This window comes from Anolis sagrei, chromosome 5 (genome assembly GCF_037176765.1).
Source record: "Anolis sagrei isolate rAnoSag1 chromosome 5, rAnoSag1.mat, whole genome shotgun sequence".
NCBI lineage: Eukaryota > Metazoa > Chordata > Lepidosauria > Squamata > Dactyloidae > Anolis > Anolis sagrei.
This window is the reverse complement of record NC_090025.1, coordinates 77,969,517-77,995,033: the sequence shown is the minus strand read 5'-3', so window position 1 is coordinate 77,995,033 and position 25,517 is coordinate 77,969,517. Positions and strand designations below refer to the sequence as shown.

The window sequence follows — 25,517 nt, the reverse complement described above, 5'->3', positions numbered from 1 at the left end:
TATAATCCACTCTGAGTCCCCTCAGGGAGATAGAGCGGAATATAAATAAACTGTATTATTATTATTATTATTATTATATTATTATTATTATTATTATTATTATTATTATTATTATTATCATCTCATCTAAGGTTTGTATAGGGCTTATGTCTATGGCTAAAAGAGGTTGAGAACCAGGATGCTAGAATGACACAGGATGGTAAGTGGCATCACGGATGAAAGAAATAATAATAATAATAATAATAATAATAACAACACTTTATTTGTACCCCGCTACCATCTCCCCAAGGGACTCGGTGCGGCTTACATGAGGTCGAGCCCAAATACAACAATACAAGCAATAAAACAACAACACAAGTAATTAAAATAAAAAATAAAAAGCATAGACAATAAAATATACAACATTATCAATAAGACAACACACAATTAGAAACAGTGGGAAGGCCAAATGTAAAATTAAAATTGGAAATGATGCTGGGACATGAGCGAGAAGGTGATAGTAGTGTTTGTGGAAGGGCATACGAGCAGACCTAAAGAAATGTAAAGTGCTTTAGAGGACAAAGTGCTATGGGATCATTATTCCGGGAAGGCGCACTGGAACAGCCACGTCTTCAAGCTCCTCCTGAAGACTGCCAGGGTTGGAGCCTGTCTGATGTCTTTTAGGGAGTGAGTTCCAAAGTCGAGGGGCCACCACCGAAAAGGCTCTCTCGTCCCCACCAATCGCACCTGCGGGGCTGGTGGGATTGAGAGCAGGGCCTCTCTGGATGATTGGAGGAAAATAAAATAAAAGACAGATGAAGGGGAGGGGATTGAAATGCCCGGTTCTCTAAAAGTTTATCATTGATATCCTAGGTCAGGGATAAGAGTTGAGGGGAAAATCCCGTGAAGTTAAAAGTTATTATTCTAGCATAAAGCTGGTTGTATCCCCAAACAAGAATATTGTATTCCCTGGAGGGGATGGGGGATTCTTTGCAACATTGCATTGCATACCCTGCTGGTTAGCTGTATTAACTAAATGGAACTTTCCCATACAGGAGACAGTCTACCTCTAAGCAGTATATACAGGAGATAAACACTTACTAGGGGACAAAAGGTGTTTACCAGTACTTTTGAATCTAGGTGAGAAGCAAAGTGCAGAAGTAAACAGATCTTCAGTATTTGTTTTTTTATGTGTGCATGTTTAGCCCTCCACGCTTAATTGGTCTGTTATTTCCGCCCTGGGGCTGATATGGGCGGGGTAAAATGATATAAATAAATAAATAAAATAAATAAAATATTTTGCCTGTCTGTTTCAGTACATCTATATAAATAAAAATGGAACATTTGTTTGTGGGATTAACATAACTCAAAAACCACTGGGTGAATTGACATGAAATTTGGACACGACACCCCTAACAGACCATCGAGTGACCATCACTCATAAAATCACACCCACCCCCCTCCAAAAGAGTGGAAAGGACTTAATACCCAAAAAAGCTAAATGACGATACAGAAAAAAGGTAAGGAAGTAAAGAGGAAGGGAAGGAAGGGAAGGAAGGACAGCAAGAAAGAAAGAAGTAAAGAAAGAAGGAGAGAAAGAGGGAAGGAAAGAAATAAGGAAAGAGAGAAGGAAGGAAGGAAAGAGTTAGAGAAGGAAGGAAGAAGAGAAAGAGTGAGGGAAAGCAAAAGGGGGGAGGAAGGGAGGAGATAGAGAAGGAAGGAAGGGGAGAAGGAAAGAAAAAAGGGAAGGAAGGAAAGAAAGAGGGAACAAAGGAAGAAGGGAAAGAAGGAGAGAAAGAGGGAGGGAAGATTGGTCACAGCAACGTGTGGTGGGTACAGCTAGTTTCATATAAAGACCCTTTCCTTACCAGTCAGTATTCCAGTTGACAGTACTTACTGTAGAGAGAAAAATATTGCGTAGGAGGATAGTATCACCATGGGCAGCAGGCAGTAACCTAGCACACTTGCCACACACCCATAGGAAACACTTGCTAGGCTCATCAGGTTCAGCAAAGCATGGATCCCTATGCACCCAATAGCACTCATGCCATAAACGTAGCCAAAGTGAACTTTTCCTGCCTGTGGAGACGAACAAAGATAGGACAGTGTCACTGTATTGATTGTGGAGGAGCTGGTAAAGAAGTGGAGCAGTCCCCCTTATTCAGCATTATGGTTATTTTAATTATTGCCAATAGAAGTATAAACACAGTAGGAGCTGATAGAAGTAAATGCATTTAGTCCTATGTAATAGAATGTTATCCACACTATTAACATTATTTTTGAATTTATACTGAATGTATAGACAAGTGGCTTTATACTACTCAAAATAAGGAGGAAAAGTAGTTAATCGGGAAAAATACAACATGCTTGACAAGACTGAAGGGTAATACAAACAAAATAAAACAGGCTGCAGAAATAAATCAAGAAAAAGAAACTTGATGGAAACTAAAGTCTGGGAAGCAAATCTTCTTTATGGGTGATATCTGATATGTCTATTTTCAAAGCAAACAAAAATGAAACAACCACCCAGCCAACCACTTTGGCTAAGGTTTTATACACTTCTAGGGTAATGTTTAATATATGGACACATCAGGATTCACAATTGCATTCTGAGTCTGCACACTACACAATGAACAAACAGCTCCCAAGTTACCCAGTCTACAGTGAGATACAAGACACTCTGGGTGTGTATTTGAAGAATCATTGCCAGAACTAGCAATCTCCTTAGAAAGTGCAACTGCTTGAACTATTTTTATGGTAGCATGATGCCCATATAGGATTCTGGCCATAAACTTTGGAAATATTATTTGACAGGGTACACAAAGCTGAGATCAACAGACTGAATCAAGTACAGGTAGCTGCCAACTTGGTACAGATAAATACCTATATTTTAGGTTGTTTCATGTATTTATGCTTCATGACCAATTTAAAATATGAGCATTTTTAATTAACATTGTTACTGTCCATTTATATTTTGATTTCATCAATGTGTTACTTATTTTTGTGGGTTCTTTGCCTGCAGTCCTACATAGAATGCTATTAAACTCGGTAGGACTTATTTTCAAGTAGAAGATGCATAGTGTTTATTTATGCGTAGCTATAATTACAGTAACCACAGATTTTATATCCATGGATTAACTTACAAATATTACCCCTGCATCCTTGGAGGTGTTTGCTGGCCTATCGGTAAGTCCTCCAGTGCCATTCTATGGAATTCTATGGACTATTTTGGATGCAAGGAATGTCTTTTTTTCAACTGGATCCATACATGGAGTACGATTAATGGGGCAAAAGTCTGACTTTATATGTTCCCAACATTATTGTGACGGCGCGAGTGGCGCCACCTATGTGTAGAACTATTAGTTGCAAGATTTTAACTGTTGTATCATGCTTAATCCTCCCCTTTTTACCCTGCTTATGTATAGTTGTATGGATTGGTTACTTATAGCTGTCAATCAGTACTGTTTGGCGCCACCTCTTCCTGCAGGAGGGGAGTGCTTCCTTTCTATTCATTCTGCCATCAGAGTTTCTACCAGATGGACATGAGTAAGAGACTTGACTCTAAAAGACTCTGATTTAAATTACCTGTCAGCACCAGTACTGAGGTTTTTTTACCCTTGAGACTTGTGCTTCATGTTCAGACCAACCTGAATGACATTGGAAGTCTCAAGCGCCTTCAAACCGGTTCTTTTGGCACCAAAGGAAGATCCTGAGTCTTCAAACATAGGCCACCTGAACTGGGGTTGTGGTTTGCTCCGGCATTCACAGCCATTGAGGAAAGAGGAAACTTGGAAAGGCTTCTCAGCTTCAAACACCTTGGACCCAGGACTAACTGAGACTGTAACGTATATTTTTCTTCACCCCTCTGAAATTTCCAGATTATTGCTTTAAAGAAATAACTCTTTGTGATCAATAAAACTTATTTTGAGTTATTTACAGCATTTTGGGTTTTTGGGAGTTCCAGTTTCCTATAGGAAGGCAAGAAGCAATCCCCTGGGGAAAGATGCCACGTCCATCCCTCCTTCATTAAGAATAATAGCCCCCAGGCACGACGGCACAATTATTTTCCTTCTCTCCTATTTACTTCCCAGTCCTCCAGTGCAATTCCAGCTCAAATGTGATCACCTACAAAGACCTGAACAGTTTGAGACCCGCTTATCTTCGCGACTGCATTTCCTTCTACGAACCTGCTCGACCCCTTCGATCTTCTAGGGAGGTTCTCCTCTTGCTCCCACCTCCATCGCAAGCATGGCTTGTGGGGACTAGGGAGAGAACCTTCTTGGTGGTGGCACCCCGGCTTTGGAACTAACTACCTGGGGAGATTAGGCTAGCTCCCACCTTGTCGGCTTTTAGGAAAAGCTTGAAAACTTGGCTGTTCCGCCTTGCTTTTGATGAATGGACAATAATCCCCATACTATGACTGTCCCAGCATATACTCGTCCTCTTGATGCACCTCACCTTATTCCTAGCAAGGAACTAAACCCCATAGCTTGTCCCTCTGGTATCACCCATGAGTTAAATTGCTTACGTTATCCTATCTTGCCTTGTTTTTATCTTCGCATCTTGACTCAGCCCATTCTGATTAACTCCTTATCCCTAATCTTATTTTTTACTTTATACCCAGTGTTATATCCCATTCTGTTAATTTCCTTTTATTGTTTGTATCTTATTGTTTTATTGCTGTATTTAATTTCTATTTTGACTTAATTTTAATTATTATTTGCTGTAGGTATCTTATTTGTTTATTGTATCTGTTGGGCTTGGCCTCATGTTAGCCACCCCAAGTCCCTGAGGGGAGATGGTGGCAGGGTATAAATAAAGTTTAATAATAATAATAATTTAATAAATGTCCACTATTATCCCCAGTTTCGTGGGCAGGAAGATCTTGGAATGTATCAGATACAATGGTCATATTTCTCCCCCTCCAATGAGCTCAGGTTGGAATTTAAAGCTCTCCTCCCCGCCATTTTATCCTAACAATGAGGAAGATTTCTTAAGTGGAGAAAGTAAGACATGCCCAAGGTCACCCCATGAACTCAGTAAGTTCAAGAACTTAGATCTCCCAACACTCCAACTAGTATCCCACACTGGCACTATACTATAATGGCTGGGGTTGTGGAATTAATGCTTCATGTTTGTTATTACAGGCTCACAAACAAGCCTATCATGAAATTATGAGGCAAAAGGTTGTGTCTAAAATAAAATGAATGGGCAACTGCCATTATGAACACTCATATTTTCAGCGCTTCCAAGATTGCTGCTGACATGTTGCCGGCGCATAATGCCATTAGTGTAACAGATTACTATCAACTACTTCTACAGTCATTAAAGGTTTTCAATAGGTTTAGCATTTTCAATTTGGGCAAGGAGGTTTGATCCTCAATATTTTCTACAGATGTCGTACATAAACGCAATGCCATCAGTAATCACCTAATATTTTAACTTGTTTGTCTCAGAGTATTTGATTAATCGGCATGGCCACACTTAGCAGCTTTATCTCCGATTAACAAATTGCTGCCAGGGGCAGAGGGAGGTAACACAGAGGCTAAATGAAAACTCCCTTTGATATACTGCCTCATAGAGGAGAAAGGTTTGGTGAAATAAAGAAGGGACTGGGAAGTAAATAGGAGAGAAGGAAAATAATGTTAGGAACATATAAAGTCAGATTTTCAGCCCATTCACCATACTCCATGCATGGGTCCAATTGAAAAAAAAGAAGACATTCCTTGCATCCAGAAAGGTCCAGTAAGACTGAAATGTGGTAGGATTGCTCCTAGACTCTAGAGCAGCATTTCTCAACCTGGGGGTCGGGACCCCCGAGGGGGTCTTGAGGAGGTGCCAGAGGGGTCGTCAAAGACCATCAGAAAACACAATATTTTCTGTTTGCCATGGAGGTTCTGTGTGAAAATTTTGTTCCAATTCTATAATTGGTGGGGTTCAGAATGCTCTGTGATTGTAGGTGAACTATAAATCCCAGCAACTACAACTTCCAAAAGTTAAGGTCTATTTCCCCCAAACTCCATCAGTATTCACATTTGGACACATTGAGTATTTGTGCCAAGTTTGATCCAGATCCATCATTGTTTGAGTCCACAGCTCTCTGGATGTAGGTGAACTACAACTCCAAAACTCAAGGTCCACCAAACCTTTCCAGTAATTTCTGTTGGTCATGGGATTTCTTTGTGCCAATTTTGGTTCAATTCCATCGTTGGTGGAGTTCAGAATGTTCTTTGATTGTAGGTTGACTATAAATCCCAGAAACTACAACTCCTAAATGACAAAATCAATTCCCCCCCCCCCCACCACCACCCATCCACACCAGTATTCAAATATGGACGTATCAGGTATTTGTGCCAAATTTGGTCCAGTGAATGAAAATACATCCTGCATATCAGATATTTACATTGTGATTCATAACATTAACCAAAATGACAGTTATGAAGTAGCAATGAAAATAATTTTTTGGTTGGGGGTCAGCACAATGTGAGAAACTGTATTAAGGGGTTGCGGCATTAGGAAGGTTGAGAACCACTGCTCTAGAGTGTTGAGGCAGGACCCTTCTCCACCCGTATTGGGCTCTGGGACCAGGAAAATGACTCTGGTAGCTAAAGATAGCTAAAGGCCCAAGGACCAGCACTTTTGAGTAGCACTTGCTACACAGGCAGTGCCCAAGTTATGAATAAGGTAAGCTCTTAAGCTGAATTTGTATGTAAGTCAGAATACACACATTTTTTAACAGTAACTCCAGCCAAATATTTATTTTCTAGCTTTGGATAACATAGGGAAGGGTTAACATCCCTATGGTGTTTGTTTTGCTAACTGTGCCCCTGTTCTGAAGATTTCACCTGATCTTCTGTCTTTGTGATAGTGAATTTTGAAAAAATTGGGTTGTTGTGGAAATAAGGATTGGTGATAAAGCTTCAGCTGAGATGCCTTTTCCCCATGACAGCTCATCCAGGAGTGAATTTCCCTTCCTAGGTGTAGATTTCTCTCACTTCCTGTTGTCTCACCCCTGCTCTTAACTATGAGTCATTTGTATGTCTGCTGTTTGTAACTCGGGGACTACCTGTACAGCCTGCTCTGGACCACCTGCATGAATATGCAGCCTCGTGTGTGGTAGATGACACTATGACATCACTAGCATTGAAAAAAGGGCAGGGATTAAGAGTTGGCAGGCCATTTCCAACACCTCCCAATCCTGTGCAGGTTGCACTGTGCTGCTATAAAATGTGGTATTCCCCAATTCTGGAAAGACTCTTTTGGTGTTGGGGGGGGGGGGGGATCTTTCTTAGATAGAAATGTTTCACGGGAGGAGTACAGGTGACCTCTAGTAAATAAATAAATAAAGATCCTGATAACAACCCCTGCTTTCTGGTTTATGTACACAACAACCTAACAATGATTTCAGAGGTGAAATGGCCTTTCTTTTTCAATCCCACAGATGAGAACACATATGGTAGCAATGTTCCATTATCTGGGTGGAGGCCACAAGGGAATGCTAGACAGAGGAAAGCCCATTTTACAGAGAAAACAGGGTTGAAGGAGTTGAACTGTTTCCCCCGTTTTCCTGTTATTCCCCCCACCCATACCACTGTTGTTGAAAAAAACATAATTTAAGATATGGGAAGGGGGGGGGGGGGAGGAAATAACCAGCAGAAATAGGGAAAGTGATTTTCCTCCTTCAACACCCCCTCCATAAAATGGACTATCTTTATCTGTCTAAGCTCCCTTTTGGAGTCCGCCCGTTGCACTTCAGGACAGGAAAAATCCTCTGATTTTAAACACCACACGTTGAATAGGAAAGCAATCCTTTTATTGAAGATAAGTAAAAAGCATCTAAATAAAAACTACTTAAAGGGAATAGGCAAGTCCAATTAGGTAAGAAGATAAGCAGGAGCAAATTAATCCAAGGTAGAGTTCAGCAAAGTCCATAAAGCAAAGTCCACACTTTTCTAATATAATCCAGAAACACAGGAATATATTGATCCAAGGCTTGGATGAGCAATCAGTAAATCCAGGAATCAAAAACCATGACACAAGAAATACCTTAAAATGAATCTTCAAAGCAGAGCTTCCCTGAAACAAGGATAATAACTTGGCGTGATTCTAAACGATGCTTCATCTGACTACACATTCCAAAGCTGAGACTTTTATTGCCTCATTAGCTAGGTCACTAGTGGTCAGAAACAGGTTTCTCTGTAATTGAGGCTTTATTATTGTTTTCTGTCAAAGCTGGGCCAATCGGCGAAGCCACTGTTCAGCCCTCCTGTTTTGGCTAATCTCTTCTCGCCTATCTCTTGGCTCATTATCTACTTGCTCATTAATTTCTGCAGGTGCTCAGCCAACTTTCTGTTCTCTCTCATGGGAACCCTCTGGTAACAATTTAAGCACACTATCATCCCCACACCCCTCAGGGACATTCTCCTGGGAAACTACAGGAATCTCCTGGTCATTTTCTGCATCAATATCCTTGACCAAACCATTGCCGTCTTGAAACTCATCTTGAACCTCATTGACACCCTGATCCTGAAACACAATCACAGGCTGAGCGCCAACACCACCTAGATAATGGAACAGTACCCATATGGCCAAGCAGCTTCAGAATATGGTTAAGGTAGCAAAATATATTAATGGGGATAAACACAGACACTCAAAAATAGTTCAGCAGTGTTGTTTTTGCTTAAGCCTCCTGGGAAGAGCAGAATGCTGCCCCCTCCTCTTCACTTCCCCCAGTTGAGTTAATGGAACTCGAACCATTTTTGTACTCTGAAGTCACTTTGCAGCAATTGAAGAAGTTGAGAATGAAATAGTAGTGGGAAGAAGAAACTGGGGCGTTTTGAAAGCTGCTGAAAATGTGGATGGAGTGTTGGAGGGTGTGATTTTGGATTCTGCACTCTTCTTGGCCAGTTGATAATCCTACACTGAGTTTGGGAATGCAACTGGTTTTGTTTCATTGTAAGTCCCAGAAACCTCCAGCCAACATTGACGTTGGTCTTGTTGGGTGGGGAATTTTTGATCTCAAAAATAATATTTCCAAGCTCTAAGCATAGAAGAGGGACTGCTTCCTATAATGGAATATAATTCCTATAATTCATTGCTTCTCTTGCGTTCCCTGTCGCATGCCATGGTACATATCCCACATGGTGGCAACAGGTCGAAGAGGAAAGTGGATGAGAGCCAGTGTTGGAACAAGGTGAAAAGTGATTTCCACATGATAACTGAGTGCCCTGGTTTCCACATGGTGACTGTGTGCCGCAGTCCTGATCCATAATCTGTTGCACCTAATTTCATTTAAATCTAAATAAATTCCTTCTGAAAGCCAGCTGTTTCTGATAAAACCATTTGTGTTGCATTCCAAGATTATTTCAGCTAGAAAAGCTGTAGACAAAGAAGAGAATATCCCAGTGAAGCTTACAAAGAGGCTTTTAAATCAGACCCACTGTTCATATGACTTCTGAGAAGATCTTTATATTATTGGCAGCTCAACAATCACTGACTGGCAAAGGTATTTATTATTACAGCGTCTGATTTCTACTGAAGCTTACCAGTAGCAGTGTTCCTCCTAGTGCCAAACAGAAAATCATGGGTCCTGTTAAATCCGTCTCATTCATAATGCTGCCATCTGCCGGCTTCATTGGATTTAGCACGGTTAATGTTTTTTGCCAAATGTGATCAAAGTTGATCCCTAACTCTGCAACAGAAAGCAGTTTCAACATGGTTTATTATCCTAAGGGAAAACATTGGCATAACACTTCATCTGGTATCTTGAGTCCCCAAATAATAAAGCGGCCGGCTAGTGGTAAACAAATTATTCTAATAACAGTCGCATTGCAGCCAAGACTTAATTTGGACTCCAAATTGGGAATTATTGATTAAGCAGTTATGAATCAGAAGATTTATTTTTTTATTTGTCTAATAAAATATGGTTTTATTACCTCTAAGCCCACTAGGGGCAAAGGTGGTGCATAACGGATTAGAAAAGAAATAAAACACAATTTAAAACAAATCAAAACATTTCTGATAGCCAGTTTGAAATGCAAGCAGTTTAAAAGTCCCAAGGCCAACCTTTGTTTTTGAGAGCAAAGACAATACAAAATAGTCTAGTCTGGGATGTCTGTTGAAAGCTCTGTTGGAATGGAGCCAACCTAGGTTTGTCCAGGTAAGAACCGCAGAGGGCTATCGTACCTTAACGTTTGTGTGGGATTTCTACAGGCAGGGGCGGCTCAACCCATTACGCAAAATAAGCATTCGCAGTATAGTTGATTTTGCCCAGGGGCGCTCTTGAGGCGCTCTTGGGGGAAAATAGACCTTGACATATGCGAGTTGTAGTTACTGGGATGTATAGTTCACCTAAAATCAAAGAGCATTCTGAACTCCACCAATGATAGACTTGAACCAAATATGGCACACAGAACTCCCATGATGAACAGAAAATATATGTCAATGATTGGTTGGGGGGGGGGGGAATACTGGTTGCTTACCGTTGAAAATTACCTAGGACCGCCTCTGTCTACAGGTATTGTTTTATTCCCAACTGCAACACCTAATTGAAATTCTCCTGTTTACATAACATTTAGAGGTGCAGAAACCCTCTCCCTGTTTTCAGTCTGGCAACCATAATGCAACTGGATTGACTTTGGAAGGGAGTTCCACAAGCAAAGAACTACTATTAAGAAAGCCTTGTCTCATGTATTTGTTTTTTTTAGATGGGTAGTTGTGGTGGAATATGCAATGGGGCATCTGCTGGGGATGTCCAATTACACTATGTAACAAAATTTGAAAAAAATCTGATCTGCTTTGAAAGTGTAATTTCCTGTTTCATTGTGCTGTACTTACTTTGAAAGTAATTGTTATACTCCAGAAACTTCATTTTTGTGTCTGCCACAAACTAATATGTTAAATTTGTGGATCTACTTCTTACCTTAATTATATCCTAATTACACTACTGTGAGTATATATGGCTGCCCCAGAGGTGGCCCTAGGTAATTTTCAACGGTAAGCAAACAGTATTTTGCACCCCCCCTCCCCAAAACCAATCATTGATATATATTTTCTGTTCGTCGTGGGAGTTCTGTGTGCCATATTTGGTTCAATTCCATCATTGGTGGAGTTCAGAATGCTCTTTGATTGTAGGTGAACTATACATCCCAGTAACTACAAGGTCTATTTTCCTCCAAGAGCACCTCAAGAGTGCCCCTGGGCAAAACCAACTATTCTGCAAATGCTTACTTTGCGTAATGGGTTGAGCCACCCCTGGGCTGCCCTTGACAGCTCTTGCAAAATATAGCACTCAGACTGGTGTGTACTTTAGAGAACACATATCACCAATGTTTAGGGTTGCCAAGTTGGAATAAGGGAGAGTGCTGTTCTCCCTTTAATGATTGTGTAGAAGAAGGTATTTCAGCAGGTATTGTTTGTGTGACAAAGGAGCACCTGCTAAAATTAATCTTTCTGTACAACCATTGAAGGGAAAGAACCCCTTTCTCTTAGTCACCTATCTACCTTCCCAATGTTATAACAACTTCAGTGACTTCCATTTTGTTTCCAAGCTCAGTTGAAGGTGCTGGTTTTCGATATGTGAACAAATGTAGGGCTATGCTATCCGCAAGACTGTTTATTTTCATTTGGGGTTCCCATACCACTATGTAATATGATTATTGTTGGATAGTGAGACTCTGTAGATAACTAGCACTTTTCCTCAAGTTAGGAAATGTTATCTGTTTTGATGCGTCTAAACATATTTGTGTATATTATAAATATCATTTTCTAATTGGTTCTATCATAAAATCATGGAAAGTTTATTAAACTGCAAAAGCTTTGTTTTTGCAGGGCATCCTGCAGCATATTTTGCTATCGTTTTTCAGCGAATATCTAGGGTAAATGATGGGTGAAAGAGCACTCCTAAACTGCAATAGCGTTTTTTTCCCCCAGAGATTGAAAATCCCATATGGAATTTATCTACCACATATACACAAATATGTTTAGATGCATCAAATCAGACAACATTCCCTAACTTTAGGAAAAGTGCTAGTTAACTACAGAGTCCCGCTATCCAAAAATTACATATTTTTTACACTTCATTACTTTGTTGTTGTTGTTTGCCACCAAGTTAGTTTTGACATAATGCAACCCTAAGAAGTAGAGAGCTCCATCCATTGCTCTGCTCAGGTCCTTCAAAGTCAGGACAAACTATGGGCTTTCTTGATTGGATTCATCTTTCTGTAATGTAGCCCAGGGCTTCTGAAACTTTTCTGCTCGGGAACCTTTTTGGTCTGAGAAACTTTTATGTGACCCTGGATATATAGGTATAAGAAACTGGAATAATTACTGAAAACAAATCAGCATTTGTAAGGCTTACTAAATAGGCTGATTTTCCTTTTTATGAAGTATAGCTGAGTCCTCTGTAAACATTGCACAACAGATTCTTGTAAATGTCTAAAACAGTCACCAGGTGGCATTTGGAAAGTATTTACTGTTATCAATTTTTCAAGACCCCAACATTGATCTAATGTTGGGTCGGGACCCATAGTTTAAGAGCAGTGATGTAGACTATGGCCTTCCACTTCTCCCAACATTATTGGGTTTTGTAGGGAACTGAGTTGTCTCATGATATAGCCAAAGTACAAGAGCCTTAGTTTAGTCATTTTGGCTGCTACAGAATTCAGGCTCAATGTGCTCTTTGACTCATTTGACAATTCCTGGTATCTCGAGTTGCAAAGTCCCCATTCAGCACCATATTTCAAATTAGTTGGCTTCTTTTCTATCAGCTTCCTTCACTGTCCAGCTTCCATAACCATACATAGAGACTGGAACTATGATTTAGTGTAAACCAGTCTCAGCTGCTATAAACACGATTTGGAGGACTTCAAATTAAGAGTCTACTCCTGTAGTCGTGAAGAGACTGGTGCATTAACACAGGTTGTACAGGCCTGATTTAGAGGGAAGCCTGACATTCTTTCCGGACCATTCAAGCAAATTATTATCTAAATATGCATGGAACTATACAATATTGAAGTCACTTAGAAGGTTCTTCTTTCCAACTTCATAATCTCCTCTTTTCCTCGCTGTTTTCTATATGCATTCTCTGAGGTACAACACAGGAAAATAATTTGAATATGCAAGACTACTTTCCCTCACACTGCTGCTATTTGTGCAATTAAAATCTATAAAGTTAACTGTTTTTGATGTATATTTTATAATGATTTTAATGTATATGGTTGTATTTTACTATGTTTTATAATATGTTTGGCATTGAATTGTTGCTTGTTTGGAAGCTGCCCTGAGTCCCTCCTTGGAGGTTGAGAAGGACGGGTATAAATGGTCTAAATAAATAACAAATAAATAAATTATATAATCATACTCCTTTAATAAACTATAGTATGTTTACGACTTAAGTTTTATAAGTTTCCATCGTCCGTGGCACTAACAAATAGAAAATAAAAGTTTTGCCAAAATCAAGCTAAAGAACTTGCTGGGAAATGTTAAGTTTGCTAGTTTCTTAGAATTGTCTCTCATTTAATTCATTAATAATTTAATCGATAATTTCATTCTAGGAGTAAGCGAAAGCTAAAATGCCGATTTGAATCAATTACTTTAATTAAAAATATATTTAATTAAGTATCGCATTACATTAGGAAAAAATCCAGCTTAATTGGTAATTGAATTGATTTTAACTAGTTATTTGTTGCTGTTGCTACATGCCTTCAAGCTGTTTCCAACTTATTGCATTTTTCTTTGCAAGATTTGTTCAGAGTAAGTTTGTTTTCAGAGTACTTTGGGCACATCATGAGGAGACAGCAAAGCCTAGAGAAGACAATTATGCTGGGGAAAGTAGAAGGTAAAAGGAAGAGGGGCCGACCAAGGGCAAGATGGATGGATGGCATCCTTGAAGTGACTGGACTGACCTTGAAGGAGCTGGGGGTGGTGACGGCCGACAGGGAGCTCTGGCGTGGGCTGGTCCATGAGGTCATGAAGAGTCGGAGACGACTGAACGAATGAACAACAAACAAGTTTGTTTTTTCTTCTTCTGAGAGAGTGTGACTTTGCCCAAGGTCAGCCAGTGGGTTTCTATGGCCCTGAAGGGATTCTAACCCTAGTCTCCAATAAGTCTAGTGCTCGAACCACTATACTACGCTTTATTCCCAATTTTATTTTAGTTTCGTGGATGCAGATTGTGTTGGCCAGCAGTTTTGTCATCTGTGTTCAATATGTGATTGAGAGAGGTAAGACTGAAAGATTGGCCTTTTATCTGAAGGCATATGGATAATGTTACAAAATTAGATTAAAATAACACAATCTTACTCATATTTACTCAGAAATACATCTCACTGAATTCAAGGAGGCTTCTTTCCAGCTAAGAGGCGGTATGATTGCCCACTGTTTCAAGCAAGATATTTCACAGACTGGCTTGTAATGTTTCTTGAAAAATAACTAATATAACTGATGTTATAGGAATGTAGATTTGAAGATGGTTCACAGGAAATTATTCAAGTTTTGCTTTGCCTCAAAATAAACCATGTTAATTTAAAAGTGAAATTTATTACAAGATATGTAAGCAGGATTATAACAAGTGTTTATTAATTATCGGTACCTCAACATGCTATCTGATTATGCAATATAAATACAGAGGAAAAGGCAATGCTATGAAGTCTGAATACAAAATTTATTGTGATGCTGTCATCTAGAGGTAGTAAAGTATATGATGTATGTACCATAAAAATAATTTAATGCCTTTATTTCCCATGCAAATTGTGAAACTGCCCTTTCGAATATAAACATGTGCCTGTATTACAAATGTAACCCAACAAATTAACCATATTTTTCCACCCTTCTTTTTGATTTGACGTCCTAGGATTGACTATTCCTTCTTTTAAAATATGCTTCTGTGCAATCATTATTCTATTTAAAACTTGGCATATGGGATTTTAAAATGAGGTTGGAGCCAAATACAAGCTGGATTTGTCTGGTATTGTGGCTTGGTTTGTGATTGATCATTTAAGAGAAAGCAAATTTCAATATTACTGCATTACATCATATCCCGAGACATTAGAAAATATTGTATAATAAGCTGTTTACTGCCATTGGATTTTTATATTAAAGAACTGGCATCAATGCATTCAACTGGTGTACCAAAGTCTTAGTTTAGGAACCCAAGCAATGGACTTGTAGATAACACTGCAATTGGGGGAGGATGTTGTGAGATCTTGGCATGGGAAAATGACTTCTGACCACAAAAGGGGTATATTCTTTCTAGATTCTTTGGCATCTCAAGAAAAAAAGTCTAAAAGTAAATAATTCTGTTTCCCCTTCTAGACAGTGTTGTGATAGGATGCATTTTATAAGGGAATAATGCAATTGGATAATAACTTTGGTAAGGAGATAATTTTTTTTTTGCTTTGTACTGTTTTTATACTACATGCTAAATGTTTTAATAGTCCCCCTAGGTGTGAGAAAAGTGGTATAGAAATGCAGCAAACAAACAAACAAACAAACAAACAAATAAATAATAGTATTTATGACTATTTAATTGTCTTTTAATTGTGGTGGCATCAAATTGTTGCCGATTGTGAACTGCCGTGAGTCGTTTCTGGGCTGAGAAAGGTGGTATACAAATATGGTAAATAAATAAATAAATAAATAAATAAATAAGAGTGGTTACAGTGGTTCCATTCTTTTCTATAGGGTCGGGTTCAGAAGGTGGTGCTGGGGGACTCCTACTCAGCCCCATGGCTTTGTCCTGTGGGGTCTTAGAGGATTCAATACTGTCCTCCATGTTGTTTAACATCTACATGAAGCTGCTGGAAGAGATCATCTGGAGTTTTGGAGTTTGGTGCCATCTTTACGCAGATGACACCTAACTCTATTACTACTTCCCACCTATAGAATCATAGAGTTGGAAGAGACCTCAGTCCAACCCCCTGCCAAGAAGCAGGAAAATCGCATTCAAAGCACCCTGACCTTGAACCGGTGCCATCCTGACCCTGAACCAGTGCCTGTCAGCTGTGATGGACCGGATGAGGATGAACAAATTGAAACTTAATCCAGACAAGACAGAGGTACTGATCAGGGTATTGGGTTGCGACCTGTACTGGATGGGGTCACACTTCCCTTGAAGGCACAGATTTGCAGTCTGGAGGTCCTCCTGGACTCAGCGCTTACCCAGGTGCCAGCAGTGGCCGGGAGGGCATTCACACAGTTAAAGCCTCTGCACCAGCTACACTCATACCTTGAAAATCTCAATCTGGCCATGATAGTAGATGCCTTAGTCACATCCAGATTAGATTTCTGTAATGTGCTTTAAGTGGCGCTGCCCCAGAAGACCATTCGGAAACTTCAACTGGTTCAAAAGTCAGTAGTTAGACTACTTACGGGGGCAGGATATATGGAAAGAACTACTCCACTTCTGAAGCAGCTACACTGGCTCTCAGTTTGTTTCGAGTGCAATTCAAGGTGCTGGCTTTAGCCTATAAAGCCTTAAATGGTTCGGGCCCAGCCTACTTGAGGAACCACATCTCTTCCTACCTGCTGACACGAGCCCTAAGATCATCAGGAGAGCCCCTTCTCTTGGTCTCACTGCCATCACAAGCACAGTTGGTGGGAATGGGAGAGAGGGCCTTCTCGGTGGTGGCCCCATGATTCTGGAACTCCCTCCCTAAAGTAGTGCAATTGGCCCCCTCTCTACTGGATTTTTGTGCAAAGGTCAAAACCTTTCTGTGGAAGCAGTAGAACTAGGGATCATGTTTTAATAGTTTTATGGTATGTTTTTATCTGTTTTATTGTTTATAATGCTTTGTTTTGTATATTTATTTGAATATGTGGCATGAATTTTGCCAAAATGTAAGCCGCTCTGAGTCTCCTTCGGGTGTGAGAGAGCGGGATATATAGTAAGTAAATAAATAAATACATAATTTTCCCAATAACCACAATAGGAAATGATCAAGCGGTGATGGGTAAGGCATATCAGTGAATGTTATATCGGACTTGGCAACGTATACACAGCCTAAACAAACAGTGCTTCAGGATTTTTAATATCATTTTTTATGGACAACCTCAGTGGCCTGAGGTCCAGGGAATTTTAGTGGAACATGTTGTTTTTATTAACATTGTTGTTTATAGTTTCTGTAATTGTGTTATCTGTTTATCAGTTTTATTTTGCTTTTGTGTTCTGTTATTTCTGTCATTTAAATTTTATTGTTTGCGGCTTTGAGTCCCACCCATGGGGGAAAAGTGAGATAAAAATAAATAAATAAACAAGAGAATAGCTAAATAAAAAAATGCTGTGGCTAAGAATGTCAAAATGCTCAAAGAGTCAACTGCTACATGAACATTTTGTCAGATTTGTCACTTATGCAGAGTGGCATAAGCAGAAGTTATGGCAGTGAGGAATGGCCATAGACAATGGAAGGGAAGCAAAAGGAGAAGGAAGCAGGGCCGTAGCCAGAAAAATTTTTTGGGAGGGGTTTAAATTTTTGCGGGGGGGGGGGGGTTAAGTTTTTGCGGGGGGGTTGAAATTTTCACGGGGGGTTGAAATTTTGCGGGGGAGGGTTTGAAATTTTCACGGGGGGTTGAAAGTTTCGCGGGAGGGTTGACATTTTCACAGGGAGGTTGCAATTTTCGTAGGGGGGTTGACATTTTCATGGGGGGGGGGTTGAAATTTTCACGGGGGGGTTGGAATTTTTTCGGGGGGTTGAAATTTTTGCGGGGGGGGGGGGGGTGAAACCTGCCTCCTAGCTCACACTGAAGCAAAGAGCACAGCAGGGGCAGAGCAGTCTTCAACCAAGTCTGGCCTCCTTAATGAGAGCATTCAACACACACACCCACAACTTGGTTGCTTCACTACATCGGCTATTGCTGCAAGTAATGACAGTGTGAATAAATTGTCAATATTAGTTTGAGATAGTGCTTGCAGTTCTGGAGGGACTCTTAATTTTTTGTATCTCATAGACTTAGCATGGGGATTTGGTTAACCAGTTAAAATTCATGAGTAAACCAGGTTTTTAAAAAAATCTGAAACATTTTGGGGAGGGGGGTGAACCCCCTCGCTACAGGCCTGGAAGGAAGTAACTACCTGGCATGGAATGCCACCAGAGACCATCTCTTTGCAGAATATCCTATTTCTTTACTGCTTGGTTCAGAAACAGAAGTGCCGGTGAATTTCCAAGAAACAGAAGTACCGGTGAATTTCCAAGAAACAGAAGTACCGGTGAATTTCCAAGCCATGCTTTCCATAGTACCTTGGCTTTGAGGACTCCAGCGAGCAAGGCATTGCAAATAGGTGGGTATTGAAAAAGTAGCCTTTGGCATGAAGTGTTGCAATGGCACTGATTAAGTACTACTCTCCAATGGAACATAATTGGATCTTGATCAGTATAACTGAATATTATCTATATTATGAAGTGGGGAGATAAACAACTATGCTGATAATGACTGTATTTTTGATACATACAAATAGATGTTCCTTTACATGTAAGCTGCCAAAACATCTAAAATTCAATTAAATGTTTTTCTTCCATACCTTCTAATAAAGGAGGTTCTTCATCAAAGTTATCAGAATAAGTGATATTAGATGGAAACTCAGAAGCATGTGCTGGTTGAAAGATCTGCCCTGAGTACTGTTGAGATGAAAGCATTTCTGGATGAGCCGAGGCATCAGATTGCGGCAAGGCACCAGTCCAACCTCTGCAAGGAAGGAGACATTAAGAGAGGACAGAAGTACATTCCTGGAAATTGCAATGCATATGTGAGGTTTTATTAGGTTTTACATATGAACTTGTGTCAGTGCTGCAAATTTTGATCAGCCTCTTCCAAATTAAAGTTATCAGTCCTCCTGCACCAGGATCTAACCTTTTGGCTCACTAGAGTCACATTTTGTTGAAGTATCTTCAGAGAATTATCCTCTCCTTTTAGCCATTTACCATTTAGTTGTTTTTTGTTACATTCAAAACATGTCTGGGGCAAAAATTGTCCTAACAGCTTTTTACCCATTGGGTACATATTTGTCCAAACCAATGTAATGTACTTGGACTATGGTGCTTTTCAGTCAACTATAATTTTCTGCAGCGGGTGTGACAGAGTAGGCTGCCCCCATTCCAGAATGAGAGAGGAGGGGAATTGTAGAATTCTCAGTGTGTTCAGGAAATGCAAGAAACTATTCATTAAACTGAACACTAACTCTAATCCCTACCACAGTACTAATTCTACTGTTAACTTTCAATTTTCTGGATTTCTCATTAGGCTCTGAAAATACACACAATTCAGTGTATTTTTTAAAGAAGTCCTGATGCAGATCCACTTATGAGAATTAGGTCATCTTCATCCCTCCTCATCTTTAGAAAAAAGTTAAAAACATGGACGTGGGACCAGACCTTCAGGTAACTAAGCGGACAATGACAATAACAATGTTGACAATGGCTTGGAAATTGATTATGTATAAGTTTGATGGAGCATCCAACCACAGTTTTCGGCTAATAATGGCCATTAGAGTGATAATTCTTAGTAGATTTTAATTGTATTGTTTTAATGGTTTTAACTATTTATAATTATTGACTGTTTTTATTATGTATATATTGGGGCATCGAGTTACTGCCAATTGGAAGCCGCCCTGAGCCCCCCCCCCCCGGGGGGGGGGTGGTGGTGGTGAGAAGGGCAGGGTACAAATATTCTAAATAAATACATAAATAAATACGAGAAGTAGCTCTATTTCATTAGTTTTGATTTCCCAATAGAGTAAATGGGAGCAGTCCAATGTGCAAAGACAAAATACAAGTTGCAAACTGTTATCCAAACAGAACTATGTTAACATAAACCGTGTAAATACACTGCATATAAACCACACAAAGAAATTGCAAGTCTGAGTGCTACTTGGTTATCTCGTAGTCCTCGAGAAAGTAAACTGTCTTAAAAATACAGTCCAAATAAAGTCCAAATATTTATTTATTTATTTATTTATTTCGTGTACTTATACCCCGCCCTTCTCACCCCCGAGGGGGGACTCAGGGCGGCTTACAAAAGGCACATCTTGGTGCCTACACAAATACAATAACATATAAAACCAGCAATTAAATGGTCAACAATTAAAACAATTAAAAACAACAATATATCACACATTCAATAGCCAATCTCAGACACAGCGTTCGCCAACTCAGAATTCATATTTCGCTCTACCTTGTCCAGTTCCTATCTATCGTCACAGTCCCTTATTCATCTGCCAGATTGCCCAAACGCCTGGTCCCACATCCATGTCTTTAATTTCTTTCTGAATGAAAGGAGGGATGTTGCTGATCTGATCTCCCCGGGGAGTGAATTCCATAGGTGAGGGGCCACCACTGAGAAGGTCCTGCTCCTCGTCCCTGCCAATCTCACTTGTGACAGAGGCGGGGTCGAGAGCAGGGCCTCCCCAGAGGATCTCAAACTCTGAGATGGGACGTAAAGGGAGATGCATTCGGACAGATATGCTGGGCCGGAATCGTATAGGGTTTTGTAGGTCAAAACCAGCACTTTGAATTGTTCTCGGAACTGGATTGGCAGCCAGTGGAGCTGACATAGCAGGGGGGTGGTATGCTCCCTGTATGACGCTCCGGTGAGCAATCTGGCTGCCTCCCGCTGGACTAATTGAAGTTTCCGAACAGTCTTCAAAGGCAACCCCACGTAGAGTGCGTTGCAGTAATCTATCCGGGATGTAACAAGAGCGTGGACCACCGTGGCCAGATCCGACTTCCCAAGATACGGGGAAACTGCTGTTCAAATTGCTGTCCAGTTCAAAATATTATCCAAATTATAATGCTTGCTGTCCATTTCAAAATGTTACCCAAATTATAATGCGACAAGGATTGGACAAGGTTGAATCCAATGTGCACCAAGACAGAGACCAGACACCAAGTTTATGGGTAAATGTGGATGGCAACAACTTTATCATCATCTATATCAGTGGTTCCCAACCTTTTTTTTGACCAGGGACCACTTGACCAGGGACCACCCTCCCCCTAGCACCAACTGCTGCTCTGGGCCAGAGTGAAGGGGGGGGGGGGCAGGGGGCAGTTCCACCTTGTCTCCTGTGCTATGCTAATAATGTAATGTAATGTAATATATTGTATATACATATATTTATAATATTATAATGTAATACAATATAATACTACTAATAATATGATACTATAATTATATATTTTACATTACATGTAATATTACTAATAATATTACAATATAATGGTATAGTACAATATAGTAATATATAATACTGATATTGTACTATGCTAATAATGTAATATATTGAAGGGCGGCATACAAGGCAACGATAGGAAACTTTACCAGGCCAATTTAGATTTGACACAGATGACCAATGACGGTTTTAAACAGTGTTTTTTTAAATATTTTGATAAATGTTTTTAATGTTTATGTATATTCATATGAATTCTTGTCCCGGCATTGAATGTTTGCCGTATATACAATGTACTCCATCCTGAGCCCCCCTTGGGGTGAGAAGGGTGGAATATAAATGTTTTAAATAAACAAATTTAAATAAATATCTCAAATAAATAAATAAATAAATAATATTGGTACCAAAAGGGTTATGAACCAGTTTTTTTTTGTCAACTTTAGATTCGGTTTGGTTATTTGGGGTGCTGATTCAAAAAAATTGCATTGGATAGATCGCATCAGCTCTAGTTTCTGATACAGAACATATGCCATCCAGTAGTTGCCTTCTGCTCACCCACAGAAAACCATATTTAATAATCTAGAGCTGATGTGGCCTATCCAATGGAATTTTCTGAATCAGCACTCCAAATAACCTTAGGAACAGGCCTAAAAACGAAGACACCAAGGCACCCCTGCTTCCAGGTGCCACATGGAACGGCTTAGGGGGAGGAAGGGGGAGGAGAAATAGTAGTCAGGAGGCTTGTTGTTGCACCTTTTGTGGGTAGTCAGCCTCTCCTCTCCTGACATCCTCATTGCAAAAGGATGGGTTTTTCGAGACCAGTTGTTCTCGTTGCAACAGTGTAGTAATGGTGAGGCCACGGACCATATTTTAGTTCTTGGTGACCACTGGTGGTCCATGGACCACAAGTTGGGAACCACTGATCTATATAGTACCATCACTGTTCATGCTCAGTAAATGCCAGATAATGCTTACTAAGATTTTTCAATCTGAAGAGCAAGCAGAACCACCAAAAGAGGTGCACCAAAACTCCAGATTGCCAACCCACTGGGTAGGCCCCTCAACCAGCTGTTATAACTGCTCAGGACTTTCTTGTCCCAAATTTGTATAGCACTTAGTGTGCTCTCCCCTTCCCTTCATTCTTGACAAGAGAGGGAGCCAGCCTTGCTAAGTATTCCTTTCCTTCACCTTGAAGCTTACTAATAATGATATTGGAACTACTTCCATGTGGCTTCGTACAACATCTTTCCTGGTTTATCAACATGAATGAAATACATGGATGGAATTAAATCAAAACATTCTTCCATTTCAAAAACTTACTTTTTGCTTCCATGGACTTGCCCTGTGTCTTCAGACTCAGGATAAACTTGTTGTTGGTTGTCTGTGGGGTAGTTGGACTGGTAAAAATCTATATCGAATTGCTCGAAGTTTGTCATTCTGAGAAGATAAGCAGATTGCTTAGCAACTATGGTCTGTAAATATTTTTGATGATTGTCTTTTGAAGCAGCAGTTAGAAACTCATTTTGACATCTATAACAGCTATTTTCTTCACAATTAAAATAATTAACTGTTTTATCAAGAATCCAATTGATGATGCTGCTGTCCCTTTTTGTTCCCTTCCCTCTTTTCAAAGACTGGGGAGATGGAAATGTTTCTGAATTTAAACACAATTGTAGAATCATCCTGCTCAATAAGTACAAGTTGAGCACTCCTTGTCTAGGATCTCAGTATCCAAAATGTTCCAAAATTGTCCTCATGGGTACCTGAGATAGTGACACCTAGAATCATAGAGTTGGGAGAGACCTCATGGGCCATCCAGTCCAATCCCCTGCCAAGAAGCAGGAAAATTGCATTCAAAGCACTCCCGACAGATGGCCATCCAGCCTCGGTTTAAAAGCTTCAAAAGAAGAAGCTTCCGCCACACTCTGGGGCAGAGAGTTCCACTGCTGAACAGCTCTCACAATCAGGAAGTTCTTCCTAATGTTCAGATGGAATCTCCTTTCTTGTAGTTTGAAGCCACTGTTCCGTGTCTTAGTCTCCAGGGCAGTAGAAAACAAGCTTGCTCCCTCCTCCCTATGACTTCCTCTCACGTATTTATACATGGCTATCATGTCTCCTCTCAGCCTTCTCTTCTTCAGGCTAAACATGCCCAGCTCTTTAAGCTGCTCCTCATAGGGCTTGTTCTCCAGACCCTTGATCATTTTAGTTGCCCTCCTATGGACACATTCCACTTATCTGGTGGTTCAATGAATACAAACTTTGTTTCATGTACAAAACTATTTAAAAATAGTGTGCATAAAATCACCTTCAGGTTCTGTGTATAAGATGCATAGGAAACATAAATGAAGTTCATGGTGAGACTGACATTCATGGAAGTCCTATCTCCAAGATATCTCATTATGTATATGCAAATATTTCAAAATCTGAAAATCCAGTATCCAACACATGTGTTTTGAATAACAAATACTCAACCTGTATTAACAAAGAACTATAAAGTGCACTGGGCACATTTCCTTACTTCTTTCATGAGTTCTGAGGTTGCTTCTCGCAACGCTCTGCTCTTTAATTCGTTGGTACCTACTTGCTGGCACCAATGGCACAGGTATACGTCAGTTAACAAGGTAGATGTATTCCTTGGTGTTATTTGGATGCAGAAACAACATGGAAAAAATAGAGGTTCATTCTTACAGTACAAAAAAGGAAAAGCTTTTTCTACTCCAAGCAAATTAGGTCATTTGAAATCATTTGTGTGAGGTCTTTTATGGAGGGTTATAGGGTATATGTATGTGTGTGCACAGATTGTAGTCCCATGCCTGATTTGAAGCTAGACTGGCCCACTATGAAACTTTGGACTAAAATTTAAATACGTCCAGGAAAGAGAAACTTCATCAACAAATATGTAAGAAAAGGTTTAAAACATGACTATTTGTTACATCAGGGGCCCTCAAACTAAGGCCCGAGGGCTGGATGCGGCCCTCCAAGGTCATTTACCCGGCCCTCGCTCTGAGTCAACCGAAGTCTGAAGTGACTTGAAAGCACACAACAATCCTATCTCATCAGCCAAAAGCTGATGCCTATTACAGGGTAAACAAGCTGATCCCTAACCCATCTAAAACACAGACATGTGCCTTTCATCTTAAGAACAGACAAGCATCCCGAGCTCTGAGGATTACCTGGGAAGGAATCCCACTGGAGCATTGCAGCTCACCCAAATACCTGGGAGGAGTCACTCTGGACCGTGCTCTGACCTACAAGAAGCACTGCCTGAATATCAAGCAAAAAGTGGGTGCTAGAAACAATATCATACGAAAGCTGATTGGCACAACCTGGGGATCACAACCAGACACAGTGAATACATCTGCCTTTGCGCTATGCTACTCTGCTGCTGAGTATGCATGCCCAGTGTGGAACACATCTCACCACACTAAAACAGTGGATGTGGCTCTTAATGAGACATGCCGCATTATTACGGGGTGTCTGCGCCCTACACCACTGGAGAAATTACACTGTTTAGCTGGTATTGCACCACCTGACATCCGCCGGGAAGTAGCAGCCAATAATGAAAGGACCAAGGCAGAGACATCTCCAACTCATCCCTTGTTTGGGTATCAGCCAGCACATCAACGACTTAAATCAAGAAATAGTTTTCTAAGATCTACAGAGACACTCGCTGGAACACCTCAGCAAGCGAGAGTCCAAAAGTGGCAGGCTCAAACCCAGAACCTCAATCAACGGTTGATACCAAATGAGAGACTCCCCCCTGGACACACAGGAGACTGGGCGACTTGGAAGGCACTGAACAGACTGCGCTCTGGCACCACGAGATGCAGAGCCAACCTTCAGAAATGAGGCTACAAAGTGGAATCCACGACATGCGAGTGAGGAGAAGAGCAAACCACTGACCGCCTGCTGCAATGCAACCTGAGGCCTGCCACATGCACAATGGAGGACCTTCTTGCGGCAACACCAGAGGCACTGCAAGTGGCCAGATACTGGTCAAAGGACATTTAATCAACTACCAGGTTTGCAAACTTTGTGTTTTTTTATCTGTTTGTTTGTTTTGTTTTGTTAGAAATGTAATACAATGGTCTGGTTGCCCCTGACACGATAAATAAATAGCCAAAAGCAGGCCCACATTTCCCATTGAAATACTAATAAGTTTATATTTGTTAAATTTTTTCTTGATTTTAATTATTGTATTGTTTTTAAGTATATTTGCACTACAAATAAGATATGTGCAGTGTGCATAGGAATTCATTCTTACTTTTTTCAAATTATAATCCAGCCCTCCAACTGTTTGAGGGACTGTGATCTGACCCTCTGTTTAAAAAGTTTGAGGACCCCTGTGTTACATGGAGCAATAATAATAGTAATATCATCATCA

At 40.2% G+C, this 25,517-nt stretch overlaps 1 protein-coding gene across 1 annotated transcript in view; it reads right to left on the bottom strand.

Annotated features, from left to right (window-relative positions):
• Positions 1-25,517, bottom strand: part of YIPF7 (Yip1 domain family member 7) — a 34,682-nt gene that overhangs the window by 8,606 nt on the left and 559 nt on the right. Inside the window, exons 2-5 of the mRNA XM_067468789.1 lie at positions 22,454-22,570; positions 18,494-18,657; positions 9,525-9,670; positions 1,877-2,058 (exon numbers count right to left, since the gene is read on the bottom strand). Coding sequence (XP_067324890.1) covers positions 1,877-2,058; positions 9,525-9,670; positions 18,494-18,657; positions 22,454-22,569 — 608 coding nt within the window. The 5' untranslated portion in view covers position 22,570. The remainder of the gene's footprint in view (positions 1-1,876; positions 2,059-9,524; positions 9,671-18,493; positions 18,658-22,453; positions 22,571-25,517) is intronic.